The sequence below is a fragment of the Mizuhopecten yessoensis genome, unplaced genomic scaffold (genome assembly GCF_002113885.1).
Source record: "Mizuhopecten yessoensis strain PY_sf001 unplaced genomic scaffold, ASM211388v2 scaffold8131, whole genome shotgun sequence".
Taxonomy (NCBI): domain Eukaryota; kingdom Metazoa; phylum Mollusca; class Bivalvia; order Pectinida; family Pectinidae; genus Mizuhopecten; species Mizuhopecten yessoensis.
In genome coordinates, this window is record NW_018407394.1 from 1,384,421 (window position 1) to 1,398,583 (window position 14,163).

At 35.4% G+C, this 14,163-nt stretch overlaps 1 protein-coding gene across 3 annotated transcripts; it reads right to left on the reverse strand.

Moving 5' to 3' along the window:
* Positions 1–597: 597 nt before the first annotated feature.
* On the reverse strand, positions 598–12,319 carry LOC110455076. 3 transcript variants are annotated; one of them, XM_021505001.1, is made up of 3 exons: positions 11,842–12,319; positions 4,702–4,791; positions 598–2,728 (listed from the first exon to the last, which is right to left on the reverse strand). In XM_021505001.1, exon 3 carries the CDS (start codon positions 2,717–2,719, stop codon positions 686–688), a length of 2,034 nt encoding a protein of 677 aa, XP_021360676.1. In that variant the 5' UTR covers positions 2,720–2,728; positions 4,702–4,791; positions 11,842–12,319; the 3' UTR covers positions 598–685. The 3 variants fall into 3 exon arrangements, with proteins under 3 accessions (XP_021360676.1, XP_021360677.1, XP_021360678.1); XM_021505002.1 differs by having other exon boundaries at positions 4,698–4,791; XM_021505003.1 differs by lacking the exon at positions 11,842–12,319 and adding an exon at positions 9,494–9,649.
* Between the last annotated feature and the right edge of the window lie 1,844 nt (positions 12,320–14,163).

Here is a 14,163-nt window from a genome sequence, read left to right on the forward strand (position 1 = left end):
ATATCAAAGAGTTAGTCAAACCCCTTCACAACATCATGCGCTTTCAGAAATCCCTTTACAAACTCGACATAAATTACAATTTGCTAAGTGAATAACATGTTGATATATATCGCTGCCTAAATACAATATACCGGAAAAAAGGACTCTTTTTCAAATGATATTTAATGATATGGCATATTGCTATTCAGTGTAACACATTAGTACATAATACATCGACAACATTGCGACATTAACACCACGTCTATATCAATGTAAAAATGTATGAATGGTTTTGATCATGATTGTCTTAACAAAATACACAAGACTAGTTGATCCAAATGTGATTTCATGCAATCAACACAGATGTCCTTCGAATATCCTCCCCAATTCTCAGTGTGACCGATTGTATCTTCTGCACGCATTCATGCAGCGAATCTCCAACACGAGAGACAGTATCGACGTTCGAACAAGAAGGTGGTATTAACTATTCACACAAAAATGAAGTCACTGGTCTGATGTTACTGGTCACCAACACTTCACTGTAAAGCAAGCTAAATCGAATTCATTTAGGCTTTTCTGTACAAACGATATGTCTGTATAATGTCTGGGTTTTTTGGGTTTTTTTACTCCGTTATGGAGAAACAATCGGTATTGCGTTATTGAAGACAGAACATGGTCTGAGTACATTATTCTCAACCAGTACATCTCAAACTTGTTCTTGTAGCTCGGGGATACTGTTGTCCCCGTTCAAAGACCAAGAGTTTGTAATTGTTTGCAGTATGTTGTTCCTTGAATGCAAACGGCGCAGTCGTTCTTGTCGGATCAGTTCTACAGGATCTGTGCTTTGTTCCTCCACAAGTTTGTTGAGCGCGCGTTTTCGTGCCATTTTCGAGAATGCAAGCGCAGCTCGAACAACAGCTGTAACAGTCACAATTTTTTTCTGTGGCACAGGTGCAGTATCCGCCGCCACGTACTGACGCCATTTACTCGGACGTCTTTGTCCGTCCGACCCGATAGAATAAATGTCACTCATACTACTGTACATACCAGACAGACGATCTGACTGAGTCAGGGTGCTGGTAGTGCTTGTCCGTCGTTGTCGTGACGTCAGACGCGACGAGGAACTAGGTGATGTTGTAGAGAGCATGTCATCACCATGACTACGATTTGCATCGTTACCTTCCTGAGAAGTTCCATCAACTATGGTAAGTACCTTGTCCTCTGCGATTCCTGTCAGGACACGATTTACCTTTCGTCGTGACCTGGGATATCGACCGTCAACCATGTCACCAAGGTCAGCTTGTATAGGCAATTGGTCATCTAGTTTTGGATGACTACTTGCAAAATCTAGTTTAGAACTATTGTCAGTTTTCATAATTCCATTCAGCGGAGTCACATATTGATCCCCCTCTGTATCGAAGCGGTTTGGTTTTTGATTCGAGATTGAATCTGGTTCATCTTCAACGTTATTTTTAATAGTTTCCAATTCTGTACTGCCCTGGAGTTCCATCCAAGTTTCTCTATCGCTAACATCCGTTCCCTGTAGGACATCATCGACGTGATTTTCTGACACATCCTCATTATTATTATTCGACTCATCTCCTTCGCCATAGATGATAGTTATGGACGAATTTATATAGGTTTCTTTTAACTTATCTTCTACTTCTGGCATTAGAGCTCTCATCCGATCTGATATAGTTCTTGGACTAGGATTCGAAACAGAGCTTCCAAAGTCACTTCCGCATTCAGATATCTCGTCGGTTTGCCTTCCTCCAGCTGTTTCCTCGGAAACTGTCGATGCGCTAGCGTCCGATAAATGTTCCTGATCAGCCGAAGGTTTTGTCATAAAGTAATCTACGAGTATTTCTCTAGTATTGTCCTCAATATCATCTCTTTCGAAACAATTCTTAACTAGGTTTCCCTTCTTTTCGTTATCCTGTATTTTAGACCAGGCAGTCGCAGGTCTTGCAGGAAATCCCCGCAATGACTTTCTCTTAGTATGCGACGTAACTGAAGCTGTATGCGGCCTAAACCGTAATCGTTTCTCTTCGTCTCTGCCCAGATCACTGTCAGATCGTACCTGTCGCGTCTTCTTCAGTTTTAATACGTCCGAGGTAGATGGTATGCGCGTTTTGTGGATAGACTCTTTATAGTCTTGAAAGATTTGTTTTTCTAGTTCCTTGGGATTGAGGTCAACCACACTGTCGGATTGATGTGTTAAAGTTGTAGGAAATCCGGTACCGTTTGTGAATACGTCGTCATCAAGGACTTTGACCTCTGTGTAACCTCCAACTGATGATGTTGATCGGTTGTAACTTTTTGCACTTTGTGCTCTTTTGGGAAGTCTAATACCTTCTGGAGAAGAATGACGTCGATATTTTCCACTGACTTTAGCCATTTCCCATGCTGACTGGTGCATGAACTTTTCTACCTGTTTTTCATTTTCGCGCCATTCTAACAGACGCCGCTCACTCAATCGGAGCCCCATCCTGTAATTCGGCGCACTTTGATAATCGGTGTCCTTTTCGTTACGCGGCGGAACCCCCTGATCGCTCACACCAGAAGTTCGACGCACCAATGTAAAATTCTTGACAACGGCTCTTTTTTCACGGTCTATATCATGTGTTAGGTACATTTGTTCCTTTTCCATGTTTTTGAGTATGAGATCTAAACGACTTTTCTCCATCCGGTTCTTCCGGTCCGCCCAGAAAAGCTTCTCGTTGGATGAAGAGGACGGCATAATTGTAATCTAAAACAAAGAGGTTCAAACTCAGAGGTATCAACTTGTTTACTAGATACAGCGAAAGAAGAATTAAGCAAATTATAATTGAGTTATCAAACGTGTCAGCGATAAACCCTCCTGTTCTGGTAATTTTTGGGATGCTTATTAGATATTGAAAAATGGCGTTACTATCGAAAAGATCAGATCATAGTTTTCAGATTTAAAAAAAAGCCACGCCTTTACAAAACACGCCACACACAAATATAGGAAGGGTATTATTTTGTAATAGTGTAGTTTAAATGTTTACTTTCTAGTCGATATTAAACTAGGTTGAACTCCAACCGTGCAAGGAATTATCAAGTAAAGGATTTTTTACATTCATAATGTATATGTTTTTTAAATAATTGAAAAATAATATATATATTCATAGAATAGAAAATGTGTGTTGGTTACCCCACTCGAATACCAAATTACTGTTAACTTCAACACTTCATTCACATTTGACACTTATGTACAAACGAATCAGTTCAATCGACCTGTACACTAATTTCCCACTCTGCATTACATTGATATCTGTACTATGCTTAACATTACGACAGTATAAACAGCTCAGGTCATTTAAGGACATAACTCCATGTATGTTGTATCTGTGTGTATATGGGAACGTGTGCTGGAGGCATGCTATGTATGTGTAAATGCCTCATTGTGAAAACGCGGATCTGATGCCGACTTTATAGCGCTACCTCACTGAAATACCATGACGAAGGCACCCAGCACAGCATTCCACCCGGTCACATTATACCAACAACGGGTTAACCATTTGTTGCTATTACCCTATATGCTTGTTATTATTGATCATGTCTATTGTCCGAGGCAAACAGGATTTGTTTTTACAAACAGCAGAGAACGTCAATAACACCAATACTTTATACCTTATGGTTGCATAGTTAGAATAGAAGCGATTTAAAGTCGACACAGTGAATTAGTTATTGTATTGTTCTCTCAAAATAAACCATACCACGGACTTCACCCTCAGATAATAACATTTCAGGATGATAAAACAGTATTTTGCTTATGCCAATTTATATATAAAGTATATATACTTGCGCCTGCATAATACAGTTCCGAGCAAATCCAACCCAACCCCCCAAAAATAAAAAAATATATAAAAAAAAAAGGGCCAGGTGTTACTATAATTTGCACTACGATATTGAATGCCCGATACGCAATACGGAAAAGACGTCACGGTGCACATGCACATTTAGATCAAGATAATTGAGTCCGAGCTGTACTTTTTCCGGAAGTAAGTCACGAAAATGGACGCTGATGACGATGTGTGGAGCCACCTTAAATGCAGAAATGTTTTGTATAAACTCAGGTAAATAAGGCAGATTATAGGAAACAAGAAAAACAATATATCACTAACACGCCATTGTCTTATAAATTTACACCTACCTTCATTGTACTGTAGGAAAGCATGGTATAGAGAGATAAACCTCCTTACCAAACCGTCATCCTATCTCAACAGCTCATACACACATTGATTAATCATTTGTTGTTGTCGTTCCGAATGGGATGATTAGCTGCATTGTTAAGTATTCCCACTACCACAACGACTCCGTTAATGTCGGTGATCAATATTGCACCTAAAGTGTGTGCCTATTTTTAGAATTATCACAGAACTGTTCTTTCACAGCTCATAAATTAATTGATTAAGTCTTCATCAGGAGTTATTTAATTGATAATGTTTCACCTGTTATCTATCAGGAAGAAAGCCTTTTTTGTTTAAATTACTTAGTGAGAATTTTAAATAATCATCATATAACACATTTATATAACTGATGTCATTTGTATTTTTCGATTTTTACCTGAATGGTATTTTGTACGTGTAAACTGGTTTGAGTACTTTTTTTCAAATGGTAACTTTCTATCACTTTTTATCAATCTTCATTAAGTTGACAAATCATGGTTTATTGAAGTAGGTTATAAGCCTCACCTACCAAGCACGTGATGTGTCGCTATGTTGTATACGTCATAATTCACATTTCCATCCCAATTAACAAGGGTGTCGTTCAATACATCCGGACCACCTGGAAGCGACAAATAAGAGAATGTCATACTTTGTAAATGAATACCATGGCCTTGCTTTTCGTAAAATACATAGTCTGGCCTTCATACAAATGAAAATAGATTATTTGACCTCAGTTAGAAATGTATCAGTATTTGCAGCCTAAAAAAATATATACTAGTACATATATTTAACATTACGTGGAACTTGACTTGAATTTGTGATCATTTCATTCCCATGGTACAGTTTTTATGTTTGTTTTTCTTTGTTTGGGTTTGTCTGGGATTTTTTGGGGGGGTGGGGGCGATATTAAAACTGAATTTGTTTTAGAGAATATTGGCCTCCACCATTTTTTAAGTATGGAAATATATGCATTCTTGGTAAGCATAATTTGATCATCGATCCTTGACGAGATTATTGTTGTTTTACACATGATAATAATTAAACGGATTTTTGACAACTTTCCATCTGAGACCAAAGAAACATTTATAATACAAAAATTGAGATATATATGGGTTTTATAGTTAAAACATGGCCCGTCATAACATTGATATCAATTACAACGTGTACCGAGTGCCATGATTCTTTGAAAGCGACATACACATATTCAATTTTATCCATAAATCTATAAATAAAAAAGTAAGTTAAGTAGTTAAATGTGAATAACTTTTTAGAACCTGAGTGCAGGTGAAAAACGAAAATCGTTAAATCTAGAGTATCAAACCAAAAACACTATTAACTTAAAAGAATTGCCCTACAATATATTGCATTCAATTATGTATAACTAGTTACACCATCTGATAAAGTGTTATAGTACAAGTCATTCTAAACATTTAAATGTCCTATTCATACGCATTGGATATCCTTTGAGTAATACCATTACAGGAGAAAGAAAAGTCGGACACAGTAAGGAGCTTACTGTGTATAGCATATTAATACAAGGACAGTATTAACTCGACCCGAGTAAGGACATTTAAATTCCCCTTTAATTTCGTGATAATATCTTACATTATGTTGGAAATGTTGGAAGAATCTGTCTATTATTGTTGTGTCGATGTCCCTGAACTGTTTCGACGATACATTAGCAATGCTCTATGAAACCTGTACATTTGTTTGCGTACCTGTGTTAAGGTAAATCCTTAGTACATACAACAGGTATGATACTATATTAGGTAGAGCCACTTTGTAACGAGTAATGTCCAAACATATTTGCAAGTAAATGTCAATTAATTAAATGGACTGAAGAATTTTAGTTAAACCAGATTAAATCTCGAACTTAGATTATACATTTTCGAAACGTCAGATGAATATGTAGTTAGACCAAATTACATTTTATTCCTACGTTTCATATGATTTCGGCGTCATAGACTTTCGACTGTATACTATGATATCAAGACAACAGCTAAACATATTACAGTTGGACTCTACATGAGCTTATCTCGATTGATAGTCTATGGATTGCATACAGATTGAAGCAGGATTTTCTCTGGTGTATGTAGTATTAATAATGAGGTTACCACGTGTAGCTAATATGTAACCGTTAAACAAAGCAATGTAAGTGATAGTTAAAATTAAATTATAGTAATAAATGACTGCCTTTTTGATCTGACCATTGTTTTATTGACCGCCAAGTTTCAGTTATTGTTATAGACACTCAATACCAAATTGAAATGGAAGATAAAACAAGGTCGGCGATCGTTGTATATATGAATAACGTATTTGAAACCCATGTATATTGCAATGATTTTGACATCCGACATGATACTCGTTTTTGCACTAATTACATTCGTGAAACTGTCCATGTCTGTTTTTTTGTGCTCCAGACACTGTGTGACAGGGAATACTATTTTTCAAAAGCCCTCCAGACGGAGCTTTGTCGATCACAATAATGGACCAAATCATGACCATTACACCGGAAGCTATGTATTGTCTTCGAATATTTGCCTACTTTATGACAATTATTGTAATCAATATCTCATCAGAAAACATCATAGATTTTAAAAGGCAAATGGGTTAAAACAAATACGTCTACATAGTGCCGTATTATGGCTAAATTAAGAGTACATTTCCGTTTGTTAAAATAATCTAGAAACATGTTAATATTTCGTGTTCAATACTGACATGTTTGTTACTCTCACATATATAACAGGGCGGACCTAAAGACAAATACGATTTGAATAGATATTTGCTTTAAGAAAAATCTATTCGCATTCATATCACATGTTCTACTTTTAATTGGAATAATGTAAAAGTCTGTTTCTAGCAAAATTGGTATCGACAGAATTGTGGGATAAACACATAAAACAAAACCACAATCAATATGAGAAATAAATACCAAATCGACTACAATGTCCGAAATGAGCAGATGTACGATAGCTATTTACGAGCATTGCAAATATTTCTGTAATCATATCATATAATCATGTATGTAGTATTGTTGGAAACAAAAACAAAACAGTGTCAAAACATACGGAGATATTTTTATAGAAACCATTGTCTAGTATGATCTACTGGAAGCATTGTGACAATTTATATATATATATATTTAATGTTGAACTGTATTAGAGAATTGAAATCTGAAACCACCATTTCACATCTGTACAATTCAGAATGAGAATGAAAGTATGATATACCACTGACTAAGAAAGGGTATACTATTACTGTAAGTAATACCGAGTAAAATAAACATGTAATTCATGCTGAAAAAGGGGAATTTTGTTTGTTTGTTTGTAGTTTGACGTCATCACAACAACCAGGGTCATATGAGGACGGGTGGCTAGGAAGACAGTGCCGACAACTTAACGTAGCTAAACAAATCCCCCATGTCCTCTCCGTAGAGGACCAGAGGGTATACTATAACATTGATCAAACGAGTGTATAATCTTACCCTGATTAACACTGTTGATGTTACACTGACTAACACTGACTGAAAGATGTTTTACTATTACACGTACAAAAATAGGGTAAAATATCACAATGATAATTATCACTGGGAATACATAGTATTTCAAAGTGTAACAAGTCAATATAGAATGTTTTATTAACCAATTATTTACAGCACCATAAGGCAATTAAGGACTCATCTGTAAGTAATAAATATTAAAAGTATGAAATTCATGTCTCAAGTGTTCTGAAATATATTCACAGAAATACAGCTTAAGGCGGAATGAGACTATAAATCCCTTTACAACATTACAAATTGACAACTTTTGGCTAAGAATGATTATTTCGTTGTTAAATTATAGTTTACGCACACAGTGCCAAAATAATATCAAAGTTTTGCTTTATACACAAACAATGTACGTATTAAATGTGTGGCAACGTTTCAAAACCGACTTGTCCCTTTGGCAAGCTATAACTTTGCAAGCAATTTTTATGGTTAACCTGTACAGAAATGTGACGAAATTGTATGTTTCGCGTTGGATATTACTTTGCTATTACATGTATTCCAAACTGATCAATCTTATTAATGTCCCCAATCTTCATTAATTTTCAGCTATATGTTAGCAGCTTACCAGAAACATATTGTCCACCATTTGTGTGATGTAAAGTTACTACCAGAATGCAAAGTATGGAAGCATCTATAATGATTTAAAAGAGTCAATGCATAAACATGTACACTTAAATCAGAATATGGCCTCTACATATAGTTATGATATAGCATAACCCATACGGTATCATTAGTACCCAAACACAAACGTACTTAAACGCAGTTTTTTGTTATAGTTATTCAAATCTTTGATCAATACTTGTTCATTGAACTGGGTAAGGCGATTCTGACCTAACGTAAAAAGTATTGTTGAAGGGGACAATGAAATCAGATAAAAACTTGACCACTTCGCTTCCCGGTACGACTGGAAGTAGGTCATGTCTGTACTAGATGCAGAGAAAACCCCATATATTACAGTAACTCAATGTAGAACCTTTCCAATGGAGACATTCAATATTTGATATTGGTTCGTTTCGTATTATTGAGCATTATGAATTTTACCTGATTGATACAATTATCATGACTGGGAAAAGGATCAAATATACACGTCATCAAATCTGTGTATGTAATTAAGCTGCAGTAGTACATATTATGCATGACTCAAAATATTCAAACTTTATAGAAACATTCAGTCTTCCTTTTTTAATTCTATTAAGATACAATTTTTTATTTTTATTTTTTTAGTTATGGCATTGGATGGGACTGTTCTATGTCTATTTCATCTGGGTATATTTTACTTGCTAACGAGATCATGCTGGGATGTCACTTTCATCAACATGTAATCTATCTTTCGATCACATTTGATCTGAAAACTACTATAAATTAACTGATAATTATTCCAAACTATTCATACTCCTATTCTTTAGTGTAAGGAAACCCATCTTCAGCTCCCTATCAAAATGATTCCTTGATCACATTTCAAGGTAGTATATAATTTGAAACATCGTTTTTTTTATATCGCAGTATTATTGAAGAGTTTCGTTGAACGTAAAAAAACTCATTGGGACTATTTGAACGGGTGATAATCAAAAAGTTTCTGAAGAAAAGCTTTATGGTGAGTTTTTTAATTGCCTGTTCAATTTGCCCAGGGTCAATATTCATATTTACACACAATACTTCTATGAAGTGGAACACCTTCGAAAATAATTGCCCGGAGTAGGAATAGATTTAAAACAAGATTTTAAATTCATTTCTCTACATGCATCAAGTAGGAAGCTATATATGTACTACGTACCTGATATCGCTTCATCCGGTGAAATGTGGTTGTGTTTAGAATTAGCTCACCAAATACTATTTAATGCATATCGCTTGAAAAATTATTCAGTTCATTCCTATCGCTCATAAAGTAATATGCAGGTGCGTGCTCCTTATGTTTAAACAGTCAGCATTACGTTTGTTACGCAGCGATTGAACTTAAACTGATTCAATAACTTCCTTATATAGCCAGCAATGATCATATCTATGTTCCAATCATGCAGGGTTAAATTTGCAATATGCTTATTTTTTATCACTAAGAACACCTTGAGTGTTTAACTCCAGTTACACGAAAAGGAAGTCTTGAAATTGGACCCATACGAAGGACACATATATAGAGTATTTGTCATGGAACCATTTAAACATGTAATAGCTATCATTAGATCACATTTTAAATTTCTACAGTAGAACATTAACATTAGACTCGGATGGTATCGATCATGTAATCCTATTTTTATTTGTATTAGTATTAATTAACTTAAGATTTAAACAGATATATTATGTTATCAACCATTACCTTATAGAAGTTACACACGCCTTCGGTTTGTAATGACTGTGATAAGTTGTTTGTTTGTTTATTTGTGTATATGGGGTAACATGACAGCTAAGGTCTTACTGTCGTGAGGTGAATTCATATGCACACATGCTGGCACATTTCAGAAACGATGTTATAGTCTTGATGATGTCATGCTCATTTTCATTTTAACCAACACACATCAACAGGAGAATTAATGTGAAGATATTAATTTGCTATGCCTGTAACTATCTTGTAAGGCACATATGATGTTTTTTTCACGATATAATGATCAGATCAAAAAAATGCTAGAGAAAAGTAGGAAATATGTTTATGTTAGTTGTAGATGTATCTATAAGGCTATGACGGGGAGAATTTTATGTTTTGCGCATACTTGAGGTTAGGATCTGTTTCTATAAATGTATACCAGATGGTACATATAATAGGTGTGTCTATATGTATATGTAAGAGGGTAGTAAATGTATCCATAATTGTGTAATATGGAGAGAGAAAAAAAGTTTTTATACGCGTGTACTTGAGGGAAGGATGTGTTTCTGTAAATGTGTAGAAGAGGGTATTTTGTGTGTACATATTTGTGTAGTGGAGGGTAGTAGGTGTACATATAAATGTTTCTTGGGGAGATATAGGTTTGTATGTTTAATGTGTAGTGGAGGGTAGTAGGTATACATATAAATGTTTGGTGGGGAGATATAGGTTTGTATGTTTAATGTGTAGTGGAGGGTAGCAGGTGTAAATATAAATGTTTGGTGGGGAGATAGAGTTTTGTATGTTTAATGTGCAGTGGAGGGTAGTAGGTGTAAATCAGAATATGTTATAGGATGTTATAAGAGTAACTTTATATATTTTGTCATAAAAGTCTATGTTGTTATTATTTCCAATCTCGCGAGTTTATAATGTAATTATATATCTAAAGATAACTCATGCTATGATATAGTCAAAATCGTCTATAAATGCTGCCTATAGGAGAGAAACAAACACATGGGTAGGCTTAAGAGAAAACACATTTTTGAGTATCCTTACGTGGTACTTATAGAGGTCGATCTTTATAGACGTGTAGTCTATCAGGATCCCCGTATACCCATGCTCACTAACCTATTGTTAAGTTTTAATTTGGAATTTAATAGCCTTGCAAAAGTAAAGGACAAAAGAAAATGAACGCGTAGGAGAAAAACACCGAAAAGGGAGAATAGAGAAGTGAAAAGAAACAAATATATACAAACAAGTCTTCCAAGTGTTGTATTAGGGACAGCAGAACACGTTTGGTTTATTGTATGTCCCCTGGTCCCCTGGGCTGAAGACAGATGAAGATTAGAGAAGGGGGCAGGGATCTGTGCTTTTGGTTAAGTTATCTCTTGTCCGTATGTGAACTTATGTTGGTATGTGAAATGCAAATATGAAGAACAGTAGCAAAAAGTATTCCTTTTGGTATTTATCATTATCAAAAATACATCTATGTTAATGTCATGTCATATGACATTGCTAATCAAAGACAAAACAACAAGCTATATTTTTTCTTACTAATTGGTAACAAAACGTATTTTTCAAATGTTTAAATAACACATGAAAGAAAACAAAAATTCGACTCAATCTGAATGCTATTTTCCATAAAACTTGATTCATAGATAAAAACATATAAATTTGAAATACCTCGGTTGTGTGACGACAAAAGGCACAGATAAATACATAGCGTACTACCGCTAGAATATACTTCTTGTCAAATTAAAATGAGATTTTATCGTTTGAATGTGTTATAACTGAAACGCTGTGTATTCGTTTTGAAATAGTATACTTACTTTCTAAGATACAGCTAGAAATGGAGGTAATCCTTACGTCATCTCGATGTGACAGACTCTAGTTTTGTAAGACAGCTGCAAACGAGTCAGGTCTCCTCTTTAACAAAAGCATTTCGCTTTGACAGCATGAAACATTAGTACACTCATAAGTTAAGCTTGCATACACATGTCTTCCCGTTATTCCTTAAGATAACACTTTTGTGTGACCGTTATTCCCTAAAGCAGTAGTAGTTTTAATTTTTTCACTTGATATAGTCCATTTAAATTCCTTTAATGTTCCATATTGATTACAAATCGTCCACCATGACAGCGAACGTTTACATACTACGGGTAACACACGGCCCAGTGTGACTATGATATGTCGCTCATTGATCTTCAATGTATTTAAAAACCTTCTTCTGTCGGTGGGCTTTGGTATGTAATGTTTTTAATTGGTTGTGTATTCTGTGGTAGTCACGGCGCGTTATACGTATAACGTTCACAGAGACGTGATCACATACTTAAACAACTCACTACCAACCAGTTAGTTATAGTCAGCTCTGCTCCTGATCGAAGTGTAATTGTTCCAGAATGTTTGCATTTCTCCCCGTCCGTGGACCAATAAGCTTACGAAGTGTTGGCTACTCGTTAGAGGGTACATGCCGAAAGCTCCCGGTCTATATACTTGGTCAATATTTGTACGCCGTTGAGATTACAAATGCCCTAATATTCGATCAAATATTTTTAAAGACAGCAAGAATTGATTGTTGGCAAAAATGCCGACAAGCCATTAGAAACTACAATGTTTCCTTTTCATGTCCATTCGAACTTGATATTGTTGGAGAGCTATCTAGCGGTACGTAACCTTCCCATCCAATACACAAACCTCTGGTCCTTTGTATTCATCACATTCTTTTAATACAAAGGTGTAACACTGAACATACAATGTTCAATTATTAACAAAAAGTGACACTCTAGGCATCAAAACAAAATATAAACCGACATTAAAACGTACTGTCCCTACTTTGCCGGAATATACAACGCATTATTATCATGTGTTGATTTTTTATAAACATGCCTGCGTGAAAAGTTTAACATATACACATTTAGTGCAAGGTTTACCTTTCTCTTTAAACCGCAAAACACTCAAGTTTTTCACTTCTATTCAATTTTGCAATGATGAATTAAACTTCTTACTTTCGAGTTTTTTTAGGCAAATGATGACGGGCTTGGATGAAGTGTTATTAAAATATTAATTCATATCGCTTACATAGCTCTTTTATGAAGGAAACATGATGATAAAGAAAAAAGGTAGCAGACCGTCACTCAACAAAGATGAAAGTTTCTATTGTAGACTAATTAAATACCTTATGCACACTGAAACACCATGCACCTGATGTATCCACTATTATTAGGGATTTGTTCGTATTTTTATTTTACGGCCCATCATCAGTTTCAGTCATAAGGACCTTAAGACAAAATACATCAAACTTAAACAAACAAAAACATAGTAGCACATGACTTGGTTGTAATATATTTAATTTTACAGCGATCTTAAAATTTCGAATGAAAGTATTTTCATGCATTTTACAGTGTTCAGCTACTTCTTCTTGGCAATCCGACACGATTTAACGGATTGTAACCTATACCATTAGCGATCTATTCCCTATCCTTAGGACAAAGTAGTTAGATAAACATTCTATCTATCAGGGGTCAATAAAGCGTTGCTATTTACTAACGTTTACACTGACAAATACACAGGTATTGTTACAATAATTGTACCCCATTAAATACGTTACGTGGCAAAATCACGACTCGAAAACCAAGTAAATATTAACTAAAACGATACAATTTAGCCTCATCAAAGTCCATTTATAAGAATTCGGGACATATCATACAAAGAAAGTTCGATTTTCGACCATTCCACAATAGTCCACTAATCACGGCCCGGTCGTCTGTACTAATACAGTTGCTGTATGACGACCGGCCAACCACTATCGAGAGATTTGAGTTTTATGACATGCCAGCCTCTATCGGGACATTGACCGACAGTTATATGAAATGTCAGCCTCTATCGGGACATTTGATCGACAGTTATATGACATGCCAGCCTCTATCCGGACATTTGACTGACAGTTATATGAAATGTCAGCCTCTAAACGGACTTTTGACTGACAGTTATATGAAATGTCAGCCTCTATCCGGACATTTGACTGACATTTATATCACATGCAAGCTCCTATCCGGACGTTATATTACATGTCAGTCTCTATCGGAACATTTGACAGACAGTTATATAACATGCCAGCCTCTATCCGAACATGTGACTAAAAGTTATACACT